Genomic DNA, 27,029 nt, shown 5'->3' on the forward strand with positions numbered 1-27,029 from the left:
AGTTAATCGAGACATATTTAGCAGAGCATGCCGGATCTGTTTATTATTTACAATTCCTAACTTTTGGAGAACGATTTTCACAGTAACCAAGAGAAATTCACACGTGGATACCGCACCACATCCAATATTTCCAATCCAAATTTCGAATGCAGTACAAGTAAGAGAGATGGGCCTCACGACAATTTGTTTGGTTACAATAACTACTAGGTCACAAATTTGATTTGGCACTTCATTAAGACACAAAGATGAACATGCAAGAAGCACAAAAATGTGTTTGTCATTTTTAAATATTTGCCTTTTTTTTTTTTTTAAACTTCTGTGGACCTGCTACTTCTAGATCTTTTATTTCATTGGGTTCCTAGTCACAATACAATAAAATCACAACGACAACTTGAGATTAAGCCATAAGCATCTAACTACAGAAAGACAACAAGCAGAAAAGGCAATTCAAATATTTTCCTCAGCCTGGCAATCCTTCTCAAACGTAAAGGCAATTTACCTTCCAGCGCTCTTTCACTCTTTCATGCTACAAATCGGCTTGAGCCAGCCTCCTTCCGCGAACGCAGTTTCTCTGTTACTTCTACTTTTCATGCCAAAGCACAGATGAGACAAGTGTAGTTTAACTTCTTTTTTTTGTTGCATTTGAAGGCTTTTGGAAGCTTTTAAGTTTCTAATCTGTACTACGACAGACTCTGGAGATAGACTCCATTTCTAAAAGGAAAAGAAAAAAAGGAAGAAAAAAGAGGTGCCAAACTATATTCTTTCCTCTTCCCTGCTCCATCTTGTCATGAGCATGAGCCAGACCCATACTTGGACGTAAGACAGGTTAACAACATGATGTAAGGTCAAGAAATGTATTTCATGTGTTAACTACACAGCCCTATTAACGTACCATTATAAACCTGATTTAAAGCCATTACATCCAGGATGTCCTATCCAGCAAGCCTGCTATTAGTAAATAAAATTGGAACAGTAACATAAGTTAGGTAATTGAAATTTCCCAATAGAAGGCATCAAATTTGGTCTGTCCTTGGGGCTTTGACAGACAAGTTTTGACAAATACTGCTGAAAAGGCTTCAGGTATCTTTCTCCCTTTGTCTTTCCATGCTTTGGTCAAAGGTTATCATCCTTGCAACTACAATGGCAGAGCACCACACAGAACCAGCACACTTAATTCAGTGATGAATGTGAAATTGAAGTACGAACAACAACCAAAAGGCCCTTTCACCTCTGTGGCTGCTACCTTCCCAAAGAGCATCGGCACAGACAGCTCAGCGTAGCTTGAGCTCATCAAGCCTCACCAGCACATGTCCACTAGCAAATGTAAACAGAGCTATCAATGGAGAAGCATAAGCTCAATCAGGTTAAAAAACATTTCTGAAAAACTATTTGAAATAATAAATACAGGCCTTCAATTTCCATGTTACCTCGCCAAATCTCAAATTTCCTTACTCTCTTCTTGAGTTTCCCAGCAGCACTATGCTACCTGCTGTTGAAGGAGCGTGGCATGTGGTGCTTCTGGGCAGAAACACTGCAGAAGAGACAGGAGCGCCGCGATCTGTGTCACTCAGCACTGCTACCAAGTGCTGGTATGGTTAAAGCCTGCCTGCTGCGTAACCAAAATGATAATGTCGTCTGCTTACCAGAAACGGAAATAAAGGCAAGAGCAAATGAATTCAGAAAGAACTGAAAACCAATATAGACGAGCAGACCACAAGCTGAAAAGAAGGCAGTAAGGGGTAGAAAAAAAAGGCAATACCTAAACTATTAGAAAATGACTCATCGCTAATAGCGAGTTGTTAACTTCTAGCAGGACAAAACTGAATGTCAGAATAAAAAACCTGACAAAATCTGCCACGTAACCAAATCTGCCCTACCCTTTTCTACCAGATACTTCTTAAAATGTCCTTTAAAAAGAAAAAAAAAATTGTTGGCAAGTAATCACTGATTTAGTGTATGTGGAATCAGACAGATTAATAGATAAGGCAACTACCAGGTGACAGGGAATAAAAAACGCAGAAAATGGAACAAAGAGATATGGTAAACTGCTTTCTTTCAAGAAATAAAACAGGAAAACACCTTCTAAAAAATAAAGGTTATTTTACATATCCATTGCTTTTACACAGGAAGTTTATGACATAAATAATGGGCAGGACCATCAAAAGGGATGGTCACAGAATCGGATCATAGGGTATCTCAGGTTGGAAAAGACCTCAAAGTCATCCAGCCCATCCTCCTGCTCAAAGCAGCTCAGAGTCACTTCCCAAAATGGTTTGCAAATATTTTTCACATTCAATTAGTTGTTTGCATAGCCCTGTAATTACACCCAGAGCTAAAATGTGATGGTGGGACCCCATCTGAAATAACTTGTGCCCCAAACCAAGCACAGACAACAGCCATCGGGGCATTAGGGCATCCAGATGGCCCAGACCACAGCTACATCTCTTTGTCTAGGGGTTTCCTATGCGGTGGCTCTAACGAACCTCCTGCTCAGACCTTACAGGGCCCTTCTGCACTGCATTTCAGAGGTGCCCAGTTCTCTCTTCTGACTAAGCACAGAGACTTCAACAGAATGCAGGCTATTTAAGTACACTTCCTACTATTCATTAGCAAGCTCCTTTAGAGCAGTAAAATAAATATCATTATTCTTTTCAAGTTTCGAAAGAAAACAATCCAGCCAGAAACCAGACCATCACAAAACTGCCGAAAAAGAAACTGAGGTGGCATGATTATGGGACTGGAGTTCAGCCTCTGCTCTGTCCCCAAGGCCCATTACTAATAGCTGGGGTGGAAAACGCTGCCGCTCCATGCGGCGGGGTCACATCCATGCAGCTGTGTATTCCCCACGTTCAGTTACGGCTACACCCTAAGGAAAAAGCGAAAGGAAAACAAACAACAACAGCAAAACTTTGTAGATTTTAGATAAAAACCAGCTAACAAAAATCTATTACCCTATTTTTCCAAATTCCCATCCGACATGGAAAATTGCACCTTAGGAGACGTGGGATAGCTGAGCGCCCGAGCTTCACCCCAACAAGTTCATACATGTCCACGACACTTATGACTTTTTTTTTTTCTTTTTCTTTTTTTTTTTTTTTTTTTTTTTAAAGCGTGGGCATGTTAACTAAGTATAGACAAGAAACTGTCACATATCACATGAATCCTGGGTCTAAAAAAGCCTTGAAAACAGCATGGTCAAGCTGACAATTCAAAAACCGGATTCTTTCCGCCTATCCAGACCAAGTCTAGAGCAAATAAAATAAAAAAAGACACATTAATTGCCAAAAAAGTAAACTGAAAGTATCCTTAGGACAACATTTATTTATGTTACTGGTAATTTAACCCCAATAACCATGTCCGGTTAATGAGCCTGGAGATCAAGGTTCCCGGCTTGTCCATAAGGCAGGAACACGACCAACTGCACCTCCCCTGCTCTGTTCCAGCACCGTGCCCTTATCTTGGAAGGCCACGTGCAGAGTACACAAAATATTTGCGTCAGTTTACCAAGTTTTTGTATTTATTCTTTACCAACAGACACGTCTGAAGCAGGAAGGATGTCATCTCCAAGCTGTGCACCCCACAGGACAGGATGACAAATGCTCTCCCCATCCCATTACAAAAAGAGGCGACCGAGCAGCCAGCCACGAGGCAACCCTCGCTGCTACTGCTGGATCAGAGGCCTTAGGGAAATAATTTCTTGAAATAATCTTGCTTACAGGTCACTTATTTCCTAAGTCCTGTCCCCCCCACCTCTCCTGCCTCGTTTCTGGGCCCAGGTCTCTCCTAAAGGGTTTCTGGAAGACACAGGCAGGAAAATAAATTAGAATACCCGCTGAATCTGTTTTGTTCTTGCCTTTGTATAAATCTCCATCAGGATGCCTGACGCAAGGTTAATTACGCAAAATAAGAACCAGGACAAATTGTGTGTCAGAAGACCAGAGAAGCACCGAAAGCCAGCAGTTCTCAGAGCTTTATGGCTCCGACATCCCATCTCCCCTGCTCCCTCTAGAGCAATTCTGCTGTGAGCTGTTCTCCCTAAACTTACATCCCTACGGGTTAGAGAACATTAACTGTGGCAGCATTTGCCCAGGAGGCTGAAAGTAAAACTGATGAGAATGGTGTCAGTCTCACTGAATTCCTTCTAGAAAAATACCCTTTATAGTTATTCTAGTAAAATAAGCAGAGTTGGGAGCCTCGGCCTTGAGACCAAGCAGCACACAACAGCTCACATCCACATTAGCAAATTGGCAGCCCCCAAAATACAGCAGCCACCTGCTAGTAGGGCGGAAAGCAGGGACAGGGCCTGCACAAGCTCCTGGGCCAGCCCTGAGAGCTGTTTGGGACGGTGCTGGCAGGCCCAGGTCAAAATGGAACGAGTGACCATGGCCATAACCTAGCAAGAGAGATGATGGTGCTGCCGTGTCCCAAAGCGTTGCCTCTTTTTGGTTTCCAAGCACAGGCACAGCTGCTGTAAAGATGCTTCAGGTGTCAGGGCACTGCTCCTAGCTGCGAGCATTCCTCTACCCTACAGAGAACAGGCATAACTGAGAAGTAGCCAGAGGTATAAGCTGCAAGATTTAAAGAAATTTTAACATTTCTGTCATCTTCATTTTCAATTTCAAAACTCCCCTTTGCAAGCCCTTCTCCACAATGAAAGCATCCCATCCGTTTCCGAGCACAGTCCCACTCTCCTGCATTTCACTGGGCCATGGTGAGAAAAAACAAACACGCAACACAATCATCTGCCTTTATTACAAATAGGAAAAAAAAACAAACCACCACAGGAGGAAGAGGAAAAAAGTAGGAGCAGAAACAAAACCCTAAGCAGCAGAGAATGGGAACTAGGGAATAAGGAACTGAAAAGGCAAGGAGAGAGAAATGGCCCCACTGACCAAACGAGGGGGCGATCGCTTCGTAAGCAACTCGCAGAAGCTTTCAGAGCTTTTCAGAACCGCAGGGTAAGAGGAGGCCTAAAGCGTCCAAGTGTCTGATGGAAACCAAAATAACCGAGCAAACAGCCCAACAAGTTTGTGAGAATCATTGAGGACAACTGCTTCACAAAGTCAAGGGCGCCAGAAGAGCAGTTATTTCACACTTCACTCTATTAGGGCGGGCTCCATCTTAAAAAGCTGAACGTGTACAGAGATTTGGCTGGAAGTGGTAACAAGAAGCGCTCACCGTGCCAAGGAAAGGGGAAAATGAGAGCTGGAGAAAAAGGAGAAGAAATTTTTATCTTCAATTAAATGGAATAAGAAAAGCAAATTTCAACCAACTCTTTGAACTTGTTGCTAGAATCTCCCGAGAATGCAATTTAAAGGAGGACTGGCAGTTATTGTACTGGAATACACACGATAGCAAAGTATTCCAGCTCAGGGGAAAGATAGGGAATGTAGTATGAATACAGGGTGCATCAAAAGCAGCCAGTAATAAGGGTCTGAGACTAGAAAGAATCGTATTAGGAATGGAAACAAGGGCATTTTAATGAGTACAAAGGAACAGCATAAACCGTCAGGGATAAAAATCGGAAGAGATAAAAGCACAGCATGCATTATTACCACTGTGCAATATAAAAGGCAAACAAAGTTTCAAAAATAGTTTAGAAGTAAGAATAAAGACAAAAAAAAAGTCAGTACGTAGTGCTGAAGAAGAACAAATGGGAAACAAAACCGAATCAAATGCTGTTCTCTGCATTTCAGCCTCCCCAGAACAGATTTACCATACCTAGTACTGGAGATGGATTTTGTTCTGAGGCTCAGTAATCAGGGAAATTCCAGGCAGAAGGACTGGAAGAAATTCACACTCTGCTTCAGAAACAAATAGAAGCCATCTCTAAACCCTCAGTGATTATCTTCGATGATAGAGTCCTGCTGAAAGTGCCCTAAGACAGGTGGACAACAACGAGCTAGAGCATCAAAAGCTATTCATTTGCAAATTATTTTCAATTAAGATCGAAGAAGATTTCAAGGAAGCTGAGGATCTGCATGAAGAAACAGAGATGGAAGAGCTCCGTATGGCACATGGCTGAGGCAGGGGTTATGAACGTTTGATCTTACAAAGAGTCATTCTGATAAATGGAAAAAATGCTTCATTTCAGCCAACTGAAATTCATAAAGATGAGCAAATTTTGGAAGGATGTATTAAGCAAGTCAACGTTATGATGTTGCCATCAGTGAAGGCAAATCTTACCCTAAAATACGTTGGGAGGTTTAATTAAGCCTGTTCAGTGCTGAACAAAGGAGACAAGCTCCCAGTAAATACAAGTTTATTATAAAATTGTTCTCCACGTCAGCTGTGGGAAGTCAGGACTGTGACCAGTACAAGACAAAGTCGGATTCCCCCACAGTAAAGAATATTTATATTATGTTATGGAAAATGAGTTACTGAAACTAATTGCCTAGGGATGCATTGGAGTTGCATCCAACAAATGCTTCAAAACCAAGAGGGAGGGAGCATCGTTTGTCAGAAATGGTACCAACACACCACACAGAAGCATAAGCAAGATCAGCCTGAAGTCTTCTTTGGCCATATTTGCATTTGGCTGGGGCAATATAGCAGAACGAAATATTAAAGGATTTCATTGTGCTTCTCAACTCCACACTGCAGAAAAAAAATTCTGAAGGATTGATGGGATCACTTACTACAGAAATCTCCCACACAAATACAGCATAGTTCCCATCTTTCTTAAGACACACTGTGGAGCCACCCTATCATCTTTTTAAGAGAAAACCTTGACTAGGAGCACTGCCCACAGCCACGGCTGTCAGATGGAGGCAGGAGGGTTGGTGTCGTCACCCCAACAGCCCAAGTCCCACCAACCTTGGGCTGCTCCAGCAGTCATTTGGGGTTAGCTCCGACTTCCAGATGGTACTCAAGCAGTCGTGTAAGGCGCCGTAAGTGTTTAGCAGAGCAGAGACTGCACATTTGGAGCACATCTTCACTACCAACCTCCCTTCTTACTGTGCCACCTTGTCTGACTGCACTTCCTTCACCTGCGCACGCTCTGAGGACAAAATCAAAAATTGGTAAATTTTCCTGAAGCTGATTTTTTTCCGATAACCTACTTACAACTATTTTTGGCAAGAATTTATTGTCAGTAGTGACGTAGCAGAAGAGAAAAAAAAAAAAGCCTTCAGTTTAAGGGAGAATATCCTGGTTTGACAGGATTTCTAGCAGTTTCTTCACGAGTAACAATTAAAATGTTGATAAATATAGCACTGCAAATTTGTAATTATATATTTATACTGGAATGGCTGGCAATAGGGTTTGCTACACGCGTGATTTAATGAAAATAAGTCCAAAAAGATGAAAGGGAAGAATATTCTGGAAGGAGCTGTATCTAGTGTTATTTTATTATAATGCCCATCTATTGAAATATTTTAGGAAGGAGCTTCCAGAATGCCAGAAATTACTTACTAACCTATAACGTTTCACTTATGCTATTATTTTTGGAATACTCATAGTGTTATTTTAGGAGATTTTTAGGAATTTAAGAATATTTCAGAGGATCAAAGCAAGAAACAAAGTTCCTTATCTAATCAATGCCAACAGATAGACTTGTTTGGGGCCAGAAAGAGTTAGATCAGCACAACTCACCTGTCTGAATGCTCTGAAGACCCCTCTCGACAGCGCTTTTTTAAACAACTCACCGGCATGCATAACATGACTACAGGCTGTAAAAGCCTCTCCCAATCTCCTCTAGGATCTCCTGTATTGAACAATTCACCAGAGCCAGCCAAAAGAAAACCACCCAAGCCCTCCCGTCTCGGAGGACCGAGGCTCCGGCTCCGCAGCCACGTGAAGCTGGCAGCGCTACCGGGGGACGTCAGCTCTGCCTCTCCGCACCCTGGCTGCTTGCTCTGGCCTCCTCCCTTCTGCTATCGCAAACACGTTTCTCTGCCAGGTTAGTTTTAACCCAGATCAATTTCCCAATGCACTTCACCACATGGCTGCACAAATGCCTGGGTCAGCACAAGGGAGAGAACAAACAGCTGGTAGCAGAGGGAGGGCAGGAGAGCTGCTGCTTTTCGCTGCCAGAACCAGCTCAAGATTTATGGTGCTTGGGGAAAATAACCACCTGATGCACTCCCTGCCTCTGTTTCTCCAAGTAATGGATATTCTAGGTTTTAAGGTTTTTATCCCTACTTTACCTGATCTGAAAGCACTAATGCTACTAGGAGAAATTACTGAATGTAGCTCTTGAAACAAGTGCCCAAACTTATTTTGAATGCCCCATCTGAGAGACTGAGGGATGGCATGAGTGGGAATGGCCAGCCTCCCAGCACAGAACAGTAAAAAAAAAAAAAAAAAATAAAACTGAATTCAATGCGAGTTATTTCACTAGCAAGCAGGATTTGCTACAATAAAACCTTGCGCATCTGTAGTTATCCAAACTCCATGAATCATGCAAACTGTGTGAATTGGTAATCAAACGTATTAGGCGCAGAAAAAAAGAAAAGCTTTCAATATTTTTGGAATTACTAGGAGCTTAATTGTTTAGCATTTCACCACGTTTTAGTGTACCTAGGACAACATTTCTTAAAAAGGTAAACCCACAGCACTGGTGCACACCAACACAGGGGTGTGACCCTTTGTGGTAGATAAGGAACTTGTATTTTCCCCCGTCATAGACAACCCTGCTAAACCTCTGACACTGTTGTGGGACAACCGAGCCTACGAGTGGAAAAAACGACTCCAGCTACTCTGGGCAAGCCAACTGCCTTGGAAAACCATCCCTCAGCTCAAATGGCAGCAAAGAACAGAAACGTCCATTTCAATTACTTCAGAAAGAACAATGACATGAAGTTAGCAGGGGTTGAACACACTACTAAGAAGAAAAAAAATAACATCCACATCCTCCAGATGAAGTGAGTTGTTTCTGAAGCTAGCTCTCGCTGAATAGAGGATGAAATGCTGTGGGTAAATGGAGCAGAGAATGGGAACCAAGAGACTGGGTTCTTATTCCTACCTCTGCAAAGACAGCACTTATGACCAATATGCAAAATATCCTGAGATTTCAGTGTCATGAGACTTGAGCTGTCATAATCCCGTCTGATAGCTCTTGGAGGTCCTTCCTTGAAAAGTGCTACCGAAGTTCAGTGGGTTACCAAACACAAACATGAACAACCTAACCACTGGAATTGAAAATTACAACCTCATCAAAAATTTCAAAGCAATCTGCATTTGCAAGCGTGGTCTGCATCAAACTGTGAAACCAATAGGCTAGGGTTATAGAAAATGGTCCATTTCCAACATTAAGCTTAAACTCACCCTTCAGACACATCTGAAGACACCAGTTCACAAAAATCAGCATTTTAACAACTTTGACATTGCAAAACAATTCTGTAAATGCCAGCATGTCCAACAACTCTCGCTGTCATCCCTCCTAGAAGTCCCCCCAGGATCTGCAGACCAGAAGGTCCATACTGACATCACCTACCAGAAGCTCCCGAGGAAAACAGGATTATGAGCTGTTTAAGCCAGGCTCCTGTGCAAGAGCAACACCTGACAGCACAGGAATTCCTCGGGTGATGGAGGCACCGGGTGGGATGTGGAAGAAAACAGCCCAGTGATCCCGTGGGATCCTCCTGCGTGTCACCAGTCCCTTTCCATGCCAGACTAGAGAGCAGCCAGTGTCACATCCTGATAGTGGAGCCTGTCCCAACGCCCCAGCTCTTCCCACCGTGTGAACACACACACGCACACACCCCTTCTGGCTTCTGGCCCAAGCCTTTTGATAGGTGGCTTGTGGAGGCAGAAGCAGAGGCCAACGTTTGCTCTAACACCTTAACCCTTGCCCAAACAACAGGACGCAGCCCAGCCATTGAAAGGCTCCAGTCTTTCCATGGTAGGCAGTAACTATTTACCCTAACCATGCATACATATCTAGGAACATGTTAATTGTATAAGACAATATTTAGCATTTAGAAACATTAAATTTTGAAGTGAGAACGGGGCAGGGAAGATACAAACAAGCATCACAGGGAAGGTGCGCAATGAACACAGCTGAGCTATAAGGAGAAGACATCTGAGAAGTCAAGGCTCTTCTGAAATGAGCGTAGATACCTTTAAATATTGGCCTACCCTAATACGAATCCAGCAAAAGGAACGATAAAAAATCTTAAATAATCATTTCCTGGCAAAAACACCACGCTTACGTTTCCTCAAAACTATCTGCATGTGTGAAATCCATGGCCTTTGAAAACCTCCTGCAGCTTACGCCGGCCAAAGTAAGTAATGAATAACGACGACGAAAATTAAGTCATAGATGCTTAAAAATAAACGCACAAAGTTTTCAGTAGACAAATTTCCAGCTTTCTGAAATCATTACCCTGTGCTGTTGTAAACAACACACATTTGCAACATTTTTAACATGAATCAGAAGCCTGACGAATGCTGAAAATACTACTTCAAATGAACACGGGTACTGACTTGAAACGTAACTTATCGTGATCACAGCCACCGAGACTTCTGCTACTAAATTCTTGTTAAGACAAATGTTCGTGCTGTTCATAACCCGTCTGGATTAACAAAGCTCTAATACTGAAAATCAATTACAAAGATGTTTGCTGCACCTGCACAACACTATTCTGATACATTGCCATGAATAACCAACTATTCGCGCAATGACAACAGTCAAAACTGATCCAATCCTCTTCCCCTACAACTTCTTTTTGAGCATATTTCTGCCACTCATGTCCAAAGCCTGGAAGCTGAGGAATAATCCAAGTACAGGAGTTAAATTTCCAAGATTTCAGGTCATGAGATAAGATGGTCCCTAACTGTTTCTATTTTCTCCTATGCAATACCAGCAACATCCAGGCTCCCTTTTCTTTCTCCTACATCATGTTGTATCTTCAGTGATGCAACTTCCTTTTTTTTTTTTGCTTTGAGAAATACACTCTTGACAACCCTTAAATTCATTTGAAAGCTGGTATTTCAAAAATATTGTCCTCATTCATTGCTTTGATTACTGTTCTTTGTGTTCTTCCGTCCTCCTTACGAACCATGTCAAGAACAACCTACTTGCTCCCAATTTCACGGCTCTGCATGCCCTATTCTAGCTTTATCTCTCAAATTTATACCTCTGCTCTATACAAATACCCCGTTGTCAAAATGTAAGGAAGAAAATACGAGTGTTTGTCTAGCACTCGAGGCAGGAAACAAGTTATCTGTGAAAATCCTCAGGGCGACAAGGCTACCCTCCTTTAAATATATCCTCCAAGTCTGATGCCTATGAATCATTCACTGATGCTGAGATAGCCAGGGTACTTGAACTTCTGCACGTTCTTGTGCTCGTAGCATTCTCACAGCTCCCATGTGCTTTCCCAATACATTTCTAACATTTATACGTTGTCTTATCTTTACATTTAAATTAAGAAATTGTTTGCGCAGAAGCAAGCTTTGCTTATGCATCTGTAGTGTATGCAGCATAATGGTGCCCTGGCCTCTGGGCACAATTACAATATAAATAATAAAAACGAACTGTTCACCCAAGATTAACTCTCCTGACAATGTTATTCATAAAGCTGTACCCTTCAAATGGTGAGAAAAAGCCATCCTGATGCCGTGCTCTACCACCAGGAACTCTCCAGGCACTGACACCACAACAAAACCAATTCCTGGCCCATCATCACCTACAGGAAACCTCAACTGCTCCATAAAAAAATCCAGTGTTGCTGGGGACATGGGTATTTACATGGATAACCAAGCAAAATGCACAATGATGAAGACTCTCAGAGAACCCTACCATCTCTTAACATACGAGCCTAATTCTGTGAGGAGCTAAGAATCCCTGGCATCCCGCAGAAGCAGATTCAAGGCAGTTTTCCATCTGTCTACTTAAACTCATCAAATTTGCGTACAAACATGGCCTTCGAGAAGGAAAAACACCAACCTGCAGCATCCTCAAATATTGTATTGTTCTTTAAGGGAGGCTTCCATGAGGAATTATTCCTTTTTTTTTTTTTTTTAGCTATGCTGTCTTAATGCAGGGCTCTTCAGTTTTATCATTACTTAGACTGCACTTAGTCTGAACATTCTGTGGAACATTTCCTATAATGGGATAAAGCAGTTGAACAATTTGACTGGCTAATAGTGATTTAGACATGTGATTACAGTACAGAAAATGATCTGACATATGCTCTTTTATCTGGTTTACATGAGGCACATAAACCCCACTGGAAAGCGCAGAAGTGAAAAGGAAGACATGCCCAAGCAGTCATATGAAAACAAGAGAAATTATTTATACTCATTTTATTTCTGCATTTGCTTAGCTAGTTGTAATCAGTATTTTGTAAAGAGTACAACATGATATAAAACCATTTTTCCTCAGAACTGATGCAATAAGACCCATATCTACTTTGTGAAAAAGTTTGAAAATCAGTATTTTGATAACAGCCTAGCTTCAAAAGCATTTATGACTTACAACACCTTTACCAATATTACAGATTTTCCATAAAGATACAGAAGGACACCAGCCATGCTTAGCACCACACCAGGAAGGAATAACCATAATGTAAAGAAAAAAAGAGTACTGATTAATTTTAACTTTTGTCTCAGCTAATTTCATTTCTTACACAGACGCTTGCACTCATGTCAGCAAAAGTACATATTTTTACAGGAAAATCTACTTTCCTCCTAAAACCAGTTGACAATATTCCCACGGCACCAAAAACCTATCTGAAAAAAAAGGAATTACCTCTTCAGAGCCCACTTTTCGTCAAGAGCATGCACTCAGCCTCAAGTTGGCACACAAGATATGTCAGTTTTCTCTGATAGTGCTAGTTTGCCTTTCGGACAGACCGGTCATTTCCAAGGGATTTGCATTTTTCTTCCTAGAACAACTTCTAATACAAAAGCACTCAAGGTTTTCTGCTCAAGGCTTGGCTTCAACGCGTACAAATAAAGTATGTAAAACTAAGCATAAAGCTGATGAACCTAGTAACTTTACTGCATATATGTATGCTTGGAAACTACTTTCAGGTATGGTTATGAGAAAATTTGTACCAAACACGGAAAACGATGAGGAGAAAGCCACAAGCACTGCACCAACACCAGAACCAGGGGGTGAATGCTTGGATCTTTCAAGCGCAACTTTCATGGACAGGGAAAAAAGCCACACAACCCAACCTACGGCCAGTTGTGTCCTGGAGTATTTACGCCACACGGAGCTGGAAAAAAACAAATTATTGCAGAGGAAAATACCCTCTCCGGTGCGTGCTTCCTGCACAGCAGGCTCCCTCCCTGGTGCTTTGGCAATTCGGGGTGAAATTCAGCGAGGCCTGAGGCGGGCGTTGGGCACGGGGCGAGCTGCTCACCTGGCTGTATGCACCCGGCCGGAGCAGCCCTTGAACACAAAGGGAAGGCAGCTCGAAATCCCCTGGGCTGTCCCCCACAGCCTGAATTTCTCTGCGGCTCCCAGCCACGCTCCTTCAGCCCCACGTCCCCGGCCGGCTTTGTCCTGCTCCTGCTGCCCTCGGCTCCTCAGGGAGCCTGCCGCCTGGCCTTCCCCCAGCACCGAGCACGTAGCAGCGGCCCAGCAGCCTCCCCCGCTTCCCTAAACCCCGCTTCCCCAAGCCCCGGCTCCCCAAAACCCCATCTCCGAGCTCTTTTTTCCACCCCCCCCCAAGTTTGCTCGGGGCTGAGGGGAGCGGGGGGCCCCCCTGAGGAGCGGAGGCGCTCGGCGGCGGCGGCCGTTGTGGGGCGGCCGCTGTGGGGCTAACGAGCGCCATAGCACCCCGAAAGTCCCCTCGATTAAGGGCAGTCTATCACAGCAAAGGGGCTGGCAGCCCCCCCTAAAATCTCGTTGTGTCCCCTCCAAGCTCTGCCGTGCTTCGCCGCTGTCTCCCCCCCTCCTCTATGCGAGGGCAGCCGCTTGACAGCTCCCCGAGCGGCGCCCTCAGCCTCCGGGCGCCTCAAAGTCCTGCCCCAACTTTGTGTGTGTGTGTGTGTGTGTGTGCCGGGGGGGTGCCATCGCCAGCCACTTAGGGCAAAAAAAAAAAAAAAACATCTTTTTTTTTTTTTTTTTTGCCTCAAAAGGGAGAAAAAATGGGAAGGCTGCCGTGGAAAGCTGGGGATATTAGATCCGATATTCAGGCGACGCCGAAGGAAGGAGAGTCCTGGAGGAGAAGGGAGCCCGAAAAGGAGGAAGGGGGAAGGTGCAAAGGCAGGGGGGGAAGGAGGAAGAAGGGGGAAGAGCTGGCGAGAAACTCCGAAGAAAGAGGGAAAGAAAACAGGGACGGCGAAAGAAAAGTGAAAAGGGAAAACGGGCGGAGGAAGACAAAGGTGAAAAAGGAGGAGGAGGAGGAGGGGAAAGTGCAAAGGGGAGAGGAGGAGAAGAAAGAAGGGCCCCTCTCAAAATGGCATTGGGCAGGAGGGAGGGGGCGACGAGCGGCGAGGCTCTGCTGACAGCTCTGCCTGCGCCTGGCCGCCTGCCCCCTGCCCCTGGGTGCCTCGCACACACACACACACGCTGAACTTACTTCTTTCTGGCTCTCTGGAAAGGGGAAGCGCCATCTTTGCGAGGCCGGCCCCTAGGTCTTTTGTCTGTGGCTGCTGCTGCTGCTGCTGCTGGGGGGGGAGCTCCAGGCTCGGGGGGTTGCTGCTGCTGAGGCGGCTCCACCACCGCCACCACCAGACTCTTGTCCTCCGTTGACATCCTAGTCAGCAGGACGAGAGAGACACATGGATGATGATGATGGGGATGAAGATGAGGATGGTGATGGGGATCCCGATGCTCCTCCTGCTCCCGCGGCTCCTCTCCTCCTCACCTCCGCCTCCTCCACCTCCGCCTCGCATCGCTGGCCTCAGCCGCCGCCGACCAGCACAGGTAGCAGGGGGAGCAGCATGGGGGAGAGCAGCAGCAGCAGCAGGAGGAGGAGGAGGAGGAGGAGGAGGAGGAGGGGAAGGGAGGGCGAGAAGGGAGGGAGGGAGCGGGGAGAGGCGGGCGGGGGGGGGGGGGTGCGAAGAGAAAGAGCGCGGAGGAAGGAAGGGTCTCGCACACAATAACACCCCCTCCCCGGCTCGGCGGGCTCCGTCGGGGCCCGGGGCGGGGGGGGGGGATGGATAAAAAGGCGGAGAAGCGAAGGAGAGGCGGTGGCGGCTGATCCCTGCCGCTGGGCTCCCCCCTTCTCAGAGGCCCCGGGAGCTGGCGGCTGTGGTGGTGGTGGCGGCTGTGGTGGTGGTGGTGGTGGCGGCTCCTGCGCTGCCCGGCTGCGGCGGCCGCCGCTTCATTGTAGGGCGGCCCCGCGCCCTCCCCCCGCGCACAGCCCCCGGGGGCGGAGGAGGAGCAGGAGCAGGAGCAGGCGGCGGTGGTGGTGGTGGTGGTGGAAGTTTTGACAGCTCCAGCTGGTGTGTGTGTGTGTGTGTGTATGTATGTGTGTGTGTGTATGTGTGTATGTGTGTGCCGAGTCCGGCCGGGCTCCTCGTCCCCTTCCCAGCCGGGCCGGGAGCAGGAAGTTTAACTTTTTGGGGGAACAGCAGGGGAGGAGGAAGGGTGAAAAAGGGGGAGGAGAGCGCTCTCCCCTCCCTCCCTCCCTCTCTGCTCTGCCTTCCCTCCCTCCCTCCCTTCCCCGCGGGGAGGAGAAGGGATCCCGGCGCTGCCCCGTCACCCCCCCCCTCACCCCCCTCCCTCCCTTCCCTTCCCTTCCCTTCCACCCCAACCTCCGCCTCCCTTTTCCCTTCCCTTCCCCCCCGACACATCGACGCGGCAGCCGCCCTGCCGCGGCCCCACACTGCGCCTGCCCGGCCCGGCCCGCCCGGCCCCGGGCGCCGCCACCCCGCCGCCGCCGCTGACCTCACGGGCGGGCTGCGGGGAAAGCGCGGAGCGGGGCACGGCTCGGGACGGGGGCTCCCCGTCGCCTACCCAGCCCTTTTATTTATTTATTTTTCTGGTGTGTGTGTGTGGTGTTTTTTGGTTTTTTTTGAAGTTATTTTACAACACAGCGCGGTGCACGGTGCCACCCCCCCCCCCCCCAATCGGGGAACCCCACAGTACCAGCCCCACACGCACAGCCGGGAAGGGAAGGGAAGGGAAGGGAAGGGAAGGGAAGGGAAGGGAAGGGAAGGGAAGGGAAGGGAAGGGAAGGGAAGGGAAGGGAAGGGAAGGAGGGGGGGGGGAGCAGAGTTCAGCGCTGCGTGCGGGGGAGACAAAGTCTGCGGAGCGTGGCCGCCTTCCAGCAACTCCTGCTGGAACAGCTGCGGCCGCTCGGGGCCCTCCCCCGGGCAGGGGCCTCGCTGGCTGCCTGCCCGCCCGGCTGCGCCGCGGCGAGGCGAAGGCGGGGTTCGGGCAGCCCCTTCCAGAGCGTTTCATGCGGCCCCGGGGCCCGGAGGGACTCGCTCCGAGCCCAGCCGGGGGCGAGCGGGGCAGCGCCGCGCCCAGGGGCTCGGTCCCCGGGGCTCGGCTGAGGGGCGCCGCCCTGAGGGAGCCCCTGAGGCGGCCCCCGCCGCCCGCCCAAAGCCGGGCAGCGCCGCGGGGCCCCTCAGCCGGGGCCGGCCTCCTTCCCTCCCTCCTTTTCCCCTTCCCTCCCTTCTTTTCTCCTTCCCTCCCTTCTTTTCCCCTTCCCTCCCTCCTTCTCCTTTTCCCTCCCTCCTTCCCTCCCTCAGCCCAGTGCCCGCTGCTCCTCCCGGCCGTGAGGTGAGCCCGAGGGGCTCCCTCTTCGCCTCACAAGTTCTCCGAGCTCCCACACAGCCGTGGGCAGCGATAGCGGCTTGGTGTCAATAAATACACGAGAAAAGCTCCGAGAGCCCCGCTCGGGACGTTTCTGGCCTTTGTCACCCAGGGGTTTGGGCGCTGCGTTGAGGTCAGGGTGGTAAAAAGCTGGCCGGAGCTAGCGCACCGAAGGGTGAGCACAATTTGGGGATGTAAAAATAAGCACAGAGCACTCCGGACCCTAACGCTGTGCCTCCTCACCAACATTTTCACTTGTCAGCTTCAGAAGTACCAAATTAAAGATGACGTGCTGTGGCAACCGCAGCTTTTGCTGGCCTGTTTTCTTGGGAACTCTTTCATAACAAAAAGCCTCCCTTGGTTCGTTCCCCAGGTAATTAAATAAGATCTTCATGATACTTTCCTATCTATCCGTGGAGATAAAGGCGATACATTTATCTCCATCTCTATACAAACACACACGTACGTATGCATAATTATACAAAGCCACTCAGTTCCTCAGCCATGCAAAGACAACTGCTGGATTATTGGCGCGACTTCCTTGGCCCGACTGCTGAAAATGTACCAGTTCCTGCCAAATTAAAAAATACGTTCTAAGCCAAACATTTGTATTACAGTGTCCCTACGTGACCACAAAGGTGTATTGCTCATAGGACTTCAGATAGGGGAGCTTAGATGTTTACATGTTGTCTAGTACATCGAATTTTGTTAAATCAGGCAAGCGAACGTAAATTAACTGAAAACATTTCATCCTGCACAGGCCCGGACTTGGGTGGAAGGGAAGGGCAGGGAGAGGGAAGCGAAAGGCCACAGCCTCCACGCAGCCAGATCAGCGGCGTGGCATTCGCTGGAGTTGCCAGGTTGCCATCTGGCCTGTTAAAAAAATGGCCATCTCCTGAAATAATGACTGTGCGAGCGCGGATCCACTGCGCATGCGCTGCGGCTTGGGTGAGTCTAGGATGTGTCAGAGCTACTATGCATGTGCAAATTGATTTGAGCTTAGACACGTGAGCATGCTGTGGGCTCAGCTCAACTGCTAGGTGTATGAGGAATAACTGTCACAGCCCACAGCAGAGAGACGTTCAGTGAAACCAACAGATTTCGCTTGCACACGCGTGGTTCATCCAGTCCTGCCATTTAAATATTGTTTAGTTTCTTTAGGCCCACTGTAAGTAGTTGATGTTTGGGGATTTTTTTATTTTTTTAAAGCAGATATGTGGCTAGCAGTGTTTTAACTTTTTTCTCCATTGTTTTCGATATCAACTATGTTTATACATCCTTATCACAATACAAAATCCTGGAGCTAGCTTTGGTTTAGCATGGTCTAGGACAAGAGCGTGTTTAGGGACTGATGCCCATTAGTCACAGGGACGAGCATTATCTCCTTACATGTCAGAACAAAGCCGGGCAGGTCTGCTCTGTAAACTGCTGCTGCCATTGCTGTGGCAATCAAAGGTGTGAAGGACTGAAAGAGACTTGTGAGCAGGAGCCCAAGGCAGAGATGGACTTGCAGGAAAGTGTAGATTTGCTAGCATTATTTATATCCCTCAGTGATGGCAGGGGGACAAGCTAGGAGAAGCGGTGTCACCAAATATAAATCCTGTGTAGGAGTGCTTTGTTGATTAAGGACATTTGAACAGCTTTGTCAGGAAGATTTTTAAGTTTATAACTGGCCCATGCTACCCAGCTATTATAAATTATCTTGGCATGGAAAAAGCACATTTTTACAACAAAGACATAATATTAAATGAACAGGCCCTCTGCTTTACTGAATGTTAAGAGATCTTCCAGTTCAGTGTAAACTAACCCAGGTGAACTGAGACACCTATTTTTATTTATTTATTTATTTATTTATGTTTTGTTTTTTAACTTCCAAGGGCAACTTTGAAACTTTCAGCTAGAATTTTACATTGTCTTCTGTCTTGAAATAAACATTTCTCTCTTCTTGGTATGGTTTTTGAATATAAGTGAGACCCTTGCAGCAGTGATTAAAGAGCACATGCTTACAGTTTTGACTGCAAAACGTCTTGAGCTGTCCCAGTGTGCTTAATGACAAACAGCGATATTTTCATGCACAACAGTAGAACAAGTTGAAGACGGGACACAGTCTTAAATCAGCTCATTAAGGAGAAGGATCTCGTTATGGAAATCATTAAAGGAAAACGACAACTGGTATGTAAATATACTTGGTATGTAAATACCAATTGTACTATTATACAACTAAAACAGTCTATGTAACAGAAATCTTGAGAAATAAGATTATTCTGGAGTCTATCTGGAATGGGATCCAGGTATTTTCTCTTTAGACATTAGTTCAGAACTCACAGTTTAACGATAGTTTCCTTTATTATTTATCACCAAAATAAATAAATAAATAGTTTTTGTTCTGTTTGTGCCTGTGTTTCAATTGCAGAAAAGATCACCAGATTATCACAAAGGCTTCATCTAAGATGCATCAGCAACATGCTAACATTTTAAGTGTTTGAAGAATTAAACCACTTCGTCTTCAACCTGTGCTAAACTAATGATTCTACACCATAGTCTTATTGCTTATTGCTGCTTTGAAAGCTGGACAGAGTCCATTGCCCGTGCATGTCCTTGTGCAAGAGTGTCAAACTGCAGGACAAAAGGTGCAGGGGACAGCTGAGGGTAGTGACCACATCAGGTGCCCATGACACTTTTCCACATGTGCATCAGTATTCACCAAAGGAGTTCAGAAATAGCCGGATAACTGTTTTTTTTTCAGGATTAAAAGTAATAATAATAAAGAATTATAGACCAGGTCTACATCAAGTAGCAAAACCAGGATCACATCATACAAATACGTCTCCCAGTTTGTTTGTACTAAACTTGGCTGGACTAAAAAAAAAGTTAGCATATGTTAATTGTTGTATGCTAACGAATGCGCTGTAGAAGTCTAGTTTTAAACTTGAAATGTTTGTTTCTCCTTTTCATCAGTTTTGCTTACTTGTCATCTTGTAGATCTGTCTTACTTTAGGCAACAGCACAGCCTGGATATTAGGTACGACATACCCTTGAGCAGTGGTGACTTTCCCAGCAGTTTGGTGAGGTGCTTGCTGCTGCAGATGATGGGGGATAAGCCTTGCTTCTTGTCCTGATCGGTATTCCCAGCCAGATGGAGAACTGCAGACATCAGGTGCAACAGACAGGTACTGTGGAGGTCCGGTCCCCCTAAAACCAATCTAACTGCTCTTTGGAAGCAGCGTGGTTCACTCTCTGTGCAAAAAAATAAATCTTTTTTTTTTTTTTTTCTCACCTGCTTCCCACCATGAAACATCATGACTTGGATTCCACAATTCCCCACACAAGCTCATCTAGAGTAAGCGTATGAACATGGGTCATGTTAAATATTATGCTCATGTTAAAGTCTAGGCTCCCCATCCCCTGCCTGCTTTAACTTGATCAGTTTAGTATGTGTTAAAGGCAGCCTTGCCTACGCTGTGATATATGTGCTAACATCACACCTTTACACCTTAGTCTCGCCAAAGCCCGAGGCCTTTTCATCATATTAAGCTACTTTGACTGGGCTAATGTGACTGAAAAACACACCTATTTTATCCATTAAGACGGGGCCAAAAATGTTAAATGCTCAAGATGCGAGCCCCCAGGGCTTGTCTATATATCGAGTTATTACACGTGGAGACTTTTATCTTCATAAGAAAATGTTCTTTTTGTGCACGCCAAAGTGTGAGTTTAAAACTAGTGGTTATACTATAACCCTCGTGCAGACTCATTCATTCTGGCATCTTCTGGCTTTTTTTCAGATTAACTTCTTCCAAGTAATTTAAATTAAATCAAAAAAAAAGGTACTCAGAGTAACTTTGTCCACATGAGGAATTTACTCTTACTACACTTAGGAGTAGTACTATTAATAAGACCTTCCTGTGTGGAGAACTTTTGTCAGGTAGGAATGTTAATTTTGCACATTTGTACCAAGTATTTTCAGAAATGCTTAAATTCTCCCTAAACTATCAGTTCATATAATTTGTTCTTCTAAGGAACGATGGACTGTGCAGTGTTATGTTGTATTTTGTGCGTGCGGTTTGTAAAGCATCCCCAAGTTACTTACAGACATCAGTCTGCTCCCTTTTTTGTTACGTGTCTAATTTGTGGCAATCCATTACAACTTTATGAATCTGTAATGTTATGACTGTTCATATTCTGAATTTTAGTTTTGACATATCTGTGGTGGTGGGCAGCTGAGAAATAAAGTTTCATTAAATACTACTAGATGCGTGTGGTTATTATTATTATTTTTTTAATCCAGAAAGGTAGAATGCCAACGGCTTGAGTAAAATCTAATTAGTATCTGAAAGCGGGACATCTCCTGGGTCAAACACTGGCTGTGTTGCTGATATATGCAAGCCAGGAAAAAAAACACAGCCAGTAGCAAGCAAACAGGGCAGTAGCTGGGCACCGTGTGTGCACCTGTGGGAAAAGCTTATAGAGTGATTGGTGTGAGGGGAGGACTTCATCATGCAGAAGGTTCAATACATTTCTGAGCAGCGTGTGCTGTTTGCAGGAGTGGTGCTTTACAGTCAGATTGCTTAACAGAAATAATGAGAACCTGGCCATGAAACAGGGGAAAGGATTCGTTTATGTGCCTTCAATCAAATGTTTTTGTGACCGGGACTGTTTTATTCTGTTCCATACTGTTCCTAGTGCCTGGCAGTCCTGGTTCCTGATACGAGATCTTGGGTGCTACGATAATAGGAATTTAGATGTTATTGGCAGAGGTAACCTTGTCACACACTGCCAGTTTTGCCAGGAAATAATCTTTGTCCCAGACCTTTTAAAGGGGCTGTAGGGTAAGAGAGACGGGTGCCTAGGGTTGAAGTCAGGTGAACTCGAGGAGCCGAATCCTGTTGGCAGCTGCTTCCTTCAAGCCAGCTACGTGTGTGAGTAAGAACAGCAGAATTTGGCCTTTGTTTTTTGAAGTTAATTGCAGGCAATTTATGGGGATGTCACCTACATGAGGTCAAGCCAGAATTCTGGCCTTTACTTCCTTACTAACTAATGTCTTAAACCAATTACCTGCGTACCCATATGGAAACAATAGCAGAACCTCCACTGTCACGACTACCCTGAGATCCTAAATTACGTATACAATAAAGGCTGTGCATGCATTTTGTGGCTGCAAACAATGTTATATTTCAGCCTCAAGCAGAAATTTTCTCCAAGCCTTAGCCCCTCGACAAAAAAAACACACTTTTTAATGAAAGTCCCAATACCACCTTAATTACAGTGCAGCAAACATTACCACCGTAATCCCATTTCCTCCTTAGGCAAGGAGAGCATCCCTAGGGGCCTGGCTGCCTTTCTTTACTAGTGACCAGTTTGGCAGAAACTGCCTTTTCCCCAGCGTTTTATTGTTGTTGTTGTTGTTGTTGTTGTTATTTAACCTCTACTGCACTGCCCTGGGGGAGATGCACGGGGAGGTGCCGGTGCTCCTCTCCCTGAGCTCCTTGCAGCCCTCCTGGAGCTCTGAGCAAGGGGCACCGGGGGAAATCCACCCCACAGCCTGGTGCTCAGCATCCCACAGCCCCTCCGCCCATCTCCCACGAAGCCAAAACTTCAGGTTCAGCCCCTTGGTACAACACGGGTTTCACCCTGGCTCTTTGCAGCAGTCCCCAGGCTGGCTGCTTTGTGTTTGCCAGTGTCCAGAAACAATCACCTCCTTCTCCTGGCCTGCCAGACACCAGAAAAATCCTCGCTTTGGGTCCAGCAATGCAGGGGGGAACCACTCTGCCAGTGGCAGCGTTAATCCAAGTGGGTGAGGACAGCTGTTTGAAAAAAAAAGGGCTGCTCCAGCATGCCCAGCAGCAACGCGTTCGCTGAAAGCAGCCTTGCAGTGTCTCCAGGCTTCCACAGCACTGGAGTGGGTAAGCAAAATGTGATTCATTTCTCACGAACGTATTGATTCGGTGAGGAGATTTTTGCATGCGGGCTACAATATCAATAGGATAAATTTGCAAGGATGTTTGAAGCTGGGGTCTTTTCCTAGCAGAAATACAGTGAGATATAAATGTATATAGAGAAACACAAGGGGATACTTGTGGTGCTGACTTTTTTTTTTTTTCTCCTGCCTTCTTAAATCAAAGTAATAAATCTGTATGATCAAAAGAGCTGGAATAATCAATCTCTCCTTACATAATTGATCTGAGAATCCTAATTAAAGCTACAGAGAAATTAAACACAAGGTTTCTTGTTCTCTCTGCCACATTGTCAAGTACAGTACAGTTTTCTATTATGGAACTCCTCCAATTCTGATGTACAGGGTAAAATCATGAAGCTGAGATACTTCCCTTACAAACACACCAAAGCCCTGTATCTGCCGGGAGGACATTTCTGTTCTTCTGTTCCCTTCTATTTAGGTTCTTGTATGGTGTTAATCACCATGGTATCTTACAGCTTTATAAAAATATAGTGCGCCATATGTGGTAAATCATTAATATCATTAGGAATGAAGTTGCTGGATAAAAATATGCTTCAGAAGCCTAAAGCAGAAGCCGTGCAACAATGGCCATACCCAGACGAGCAGCCTGAGTGAAAGAAGTACACGTATGAATACAGGAGGTGGGGTCAAAATCTTTCCTTAGGTGGTGGTATTGCATCTAGTCACTGTATCTGAGCCTGAATGGCACATCCACTCCTTTCTTCCCTACAATACGCTGAAGGAACGTGCAACCCCACCCTATTCCCTACGCTGCATGGTGGAAGAGTGCCTGCTTGGCAGTGCTCAAGGTCATCATCGGTCAAAAGCAAAGAATTTGCCAATAAATGCAAGGTAAGCATACACGTTTATTGCCAAATAAATGCACACGTAGTTAAAATCCAAACACAAAGCAAAATGAAGGACTGTAACTCCTTTGGAAAGAATGCACTAGAGTGGTCATAAGTTTTCCCCCGACTGGTAATCTCACTTACATATTTTTGCATATTTTTCATTTTCTTCCTAAGTTTCACCCAGATCTGTTTTCTATTTATGTTGTAAGTGTCAACACATAAATAATTTTCTCTGTTGTATCCCTCACTACTAAATTCTTTCTCTTGATGGAACAGCAAAAGTGATTATATTTATAAATGGAATGTCTGTTTTGCCTAAGCACCACATATAATTCCCTTCTGTAAGAGGGATTTTTATAATTCCTCCAAAAATGCCTTGGCAAAGACCAACCCACCAGTTGGTAGCATGGATCCAGCCTTTAGGGACAGACCTCAGGATTCCGATTCCTTTGGCCAACAGGCAGGAGGGCACCATAAAAAAAAAATAAAATGCCCTAGTTTCTTTGAGAGAATGGTGCTGATGTTGAATATGTGCAGTTATTAAGCACCCTGGAAAAGGAATTCACTGAGAGTTGCTCGCCACCTGTGGATTTCACTATTCAACACAGGATTATTTTGGCAACTGAAGCATTCTTCATTGTGGATGGCTGTGGGAAGATATTAATCCTGCTCTTCGAGTAAGATACAGTCATTGATATAACAGATCTGTTCTACTTCTACTGTATGATATTGTGAGGGGAAATCAAACAAGTCCCGAGTGAAAGGATGGGGAATCTCGAGTCCTTCTTATCCCCTCTCTACATTCTTTTTTCAGCTCCCTTCCACAGAGAAGTTCCGGTGTCCCTGGATTTACAGTAGAGTGAAGGGAGATCTGTCGTGAGCTTCCCCTGCATTAAGGGAAGCTCAGTTCTTCATCTCTGGGTGCTCCTTGAGAAAACCTGAACCAAAACCATTGTATGGGGTTGGTGGGTGCTAGCCACGAACAGTTCACAGCTTGCTCACAGATGAAACAGAGACAGGCCTCCTGGAAGGGATCTGCATTGCAGGAGGAGAAAAGCATGATTTTCTTATTTGGTTCTCCAAATCTAGTAAATATGCATGTGCATTATTTTCTTGACTCTCACCTCAATATATGCTTTCATTAAAGTTTTTTTTTCCAGGCCGTCTACAAAGCATGACATATTCTATTCCTACCAATGTGGCAAACTTGAAGAAGGTTGTACCAGAGCACTGAAAACCCGTGCCCTGTGTGGTTTGGGACCTGCAAATGTAGAGCTCTCTGTGGAGAAGACACGTCTGATGGGAGGCAGGAGGTCCTTGGCATGCAGCATGATGAAAAGAGTGCCTAACCCTCTAGGGTCTCACGGACCCTGCACCACGGTTAGTATTTCCATGGGTACCAGTTCCCCAGCTGCCAGAGCTTCCAGCCCCCCGCTTTCGCTGAAATTAGAGAAGGATCAGCAGGAGCAAGCACGCTCTGCTCCTGAAGCTCAGCAGCTCCCAGTCTTTAACATAAAGCAATTTAAACTCACGTGGAAGTTTCACAGCCACGTCAGTAGCTCAGGAGCTGGCACACATTTACTCCTGCCCTCTCTGCTACAAAGGGGCCCTCCATCGGGAAGGTACATCTTTATGCCACATCTTCAGCCACTGCAACCAGTCCCCAGGGGCGCTGAGCACGAATCCCAGGGGTGTCTGCGCTGCCCTGGCCTAGTTTATGCAGGTGCTTTGAACAAGTCAGCTCGTGTGCCTCCAGCAGTGTTGTTCCAGGAGTGCTCCTGGGTGCTCCCCAGTGCTCCACAGCCCCGTTGCTGTCCTCTCAGTGAGTCTGACTTGGCTGCTCTAAAGCCCGATGTGGGCTGCAGAGAAACCCAGGTCCATTTCCCACTTGGTTGTACATTTAATCAGAGGCCCCTCAGTAGTTTTGGACTTCAGTGTGTGCTCTTGCGAAGTGTTCATGTTTATTTAAGATGCGTCTTTACGAGCGGCTTTCCTTCCTCTCTGTAATTCGCATACACGGTACGAATTTGGTCTGTCTCCTCAGCTTTTGCATCCAGCAAAACTGAGTTGACTGCGCTAGTGTTGCTGGTTTACCAGCATAATTCAGCTTGTCTGAAAAGGAGGAAGATTGATGTTGGCTGAAGTAAAACTCTGCGATGCCTATGGAGTTTTCTTGCCCTAGATTTTGGGATTGCTATTTATTTTAAAAGTAGGCAGAGCTCTGACTTTAGATTTTCAGGAATGCCTGCATTATGTCAGTGTTGCTAATTCTTTGAGTCAAGTCATTGTGGTTAGCCAATCTTGTTTTCTGTCTCTGTGGTGAGATTTTAAATCCAGAAGGCTAACCTCAATGCTCCCCCAAGAAAGCAGGCAGAGATGACAATGCATTTCCTTCTTTGACCTCTGTCGTAGGGCTGCACGGAAAGATGGAAATCGATCAAGTTAGACTGAACGCCAGGTCACCCGCATGAGGATGAAGGGGTCAAGCCCTGATCCTGTAGCAATAAATCGAACAAAAATATATTTTAACGAATTATTTATCTTTAAAGATTGGTTTTTAGTAATTTTGGGCAATGAATGACCTGCGAAATTCCATCATGCTTGTGAGTCTCACAGGACCTTGTAGCACTTCAGAGCAAACTTGAGGCTATCTGGATTTCTGAAATATGCATTTCTGTGCTGCAAGGCTGTGCATACACACCAATCTTGAATTTCCTGTAGTGTATTTTGGGGGGTAATTATAATTAACCTTTGCCTTTCTCTCCCGTCCTAGTGCTGCTAGTAGCTCGGAGTGCAATTGCAGCTTCAGGTGACCCAGTAATTGTGGCTGAAGAGTCAGAGGCAGGGGTGAAAGGTGGGCACAACACTCCTCAAAGAGGGTCTGACAGCTGGGGCAGCGTGGGGTGAGCCTGCTGTGCTGCCACGAGGGACACCACACAGACCCTCAGCACCTCCTGCTCTCCATACACACACAGGGGCTTTCCTCTCCTTCCAATTAGCAACATAATCAGCCGTGAATGTTAACTAAAGAACCCAGTCCCACCCAGATGGGACTGGAGCCTGTTTAATGAGTGGAAGGTATACAATATCAGCATTACGTCATTTTAAGACTTTGGCTTGTCCCCGTGATATTCACTCGTGCTCTGCTGGCCTCGTACCCCTGGAGCTGTGCAAAGACACTGAAGCGAACTGGCCATTTGGAGCAGGCTGAGCTCCTGCTTTAAGCCATGGGATTATCATGAAAGAGCAGGAGGATTCATCGTGCTGGAGCCACCTCCTGAATGGGGCAGCCCTGGCGATGTTCAGCTCAGGGACAGATCAGGCTGGTGAGAGCAAGCGGGTCACCACTGAGAAGCCTGCCCAGCTGGCATAGGGCTGGGTGGACCGGTGGGCACACAGTTCCCTCTAACTGGAGAATTTCAACTTCTCAAAATGAAAATCAAATCAAAATAAAAGCATGATTTGGAAACTCACTCTAATAGAGAGGGGACAGCCGAACGCTTTGTCACCAATGCCACTTTGGCAGTACATGAGACTGACCTGAGTTCTTGATCTG

General features: G+C 45.8%; 1 protein-coding gene across 8 annotated transcripts in view; it reads right to left on the bottom strand.

The window, feature by feature from the left end:
• The window catches only part of KMT2C (lysine methyltransferase 2C), a 193,244-nt gene extending 178,434 nt beyond the window's left edge, over nt 1-14,810 (bottom strand). For 7 of the 8 annotated variants that reach the window (XM_032181535.1, XM_032181539.1, XM_032181538.1 and 4 more), the window contains exon 1: nt 14,481-14,796. In XM_032181535.1, the coding sequence (XP_032037426.1) occupies nt 14,481-14,656 (176 nt within the window). In that variant the 5' untranslated portion in view covers nt 14,657-14,796. Of the gene's footprint in view, nt 1-14,480 lie in introns of all 8 variants that reach the window. The other variant, XM_032181531.1, reaches the window with a different exon arrangement.
• Between the last annotated feature and the right edge of the window lie 12,219 nt (nt 14,811-27,029).

The sequence above is a fragment of the Aythya fuligula genome, chromosome 2 (genome assembly GCF_009819795.1).
Source record: "Aythya fuligula isolate bAytFul2 chromosome 2, bAytFul2.pri, whole genome shotgun sequence".
NCBI lineage: Eukaryota > Metazoa > Chordata > Aves > Anseriformes > Anatidae > Aythya > Aythya fuligula.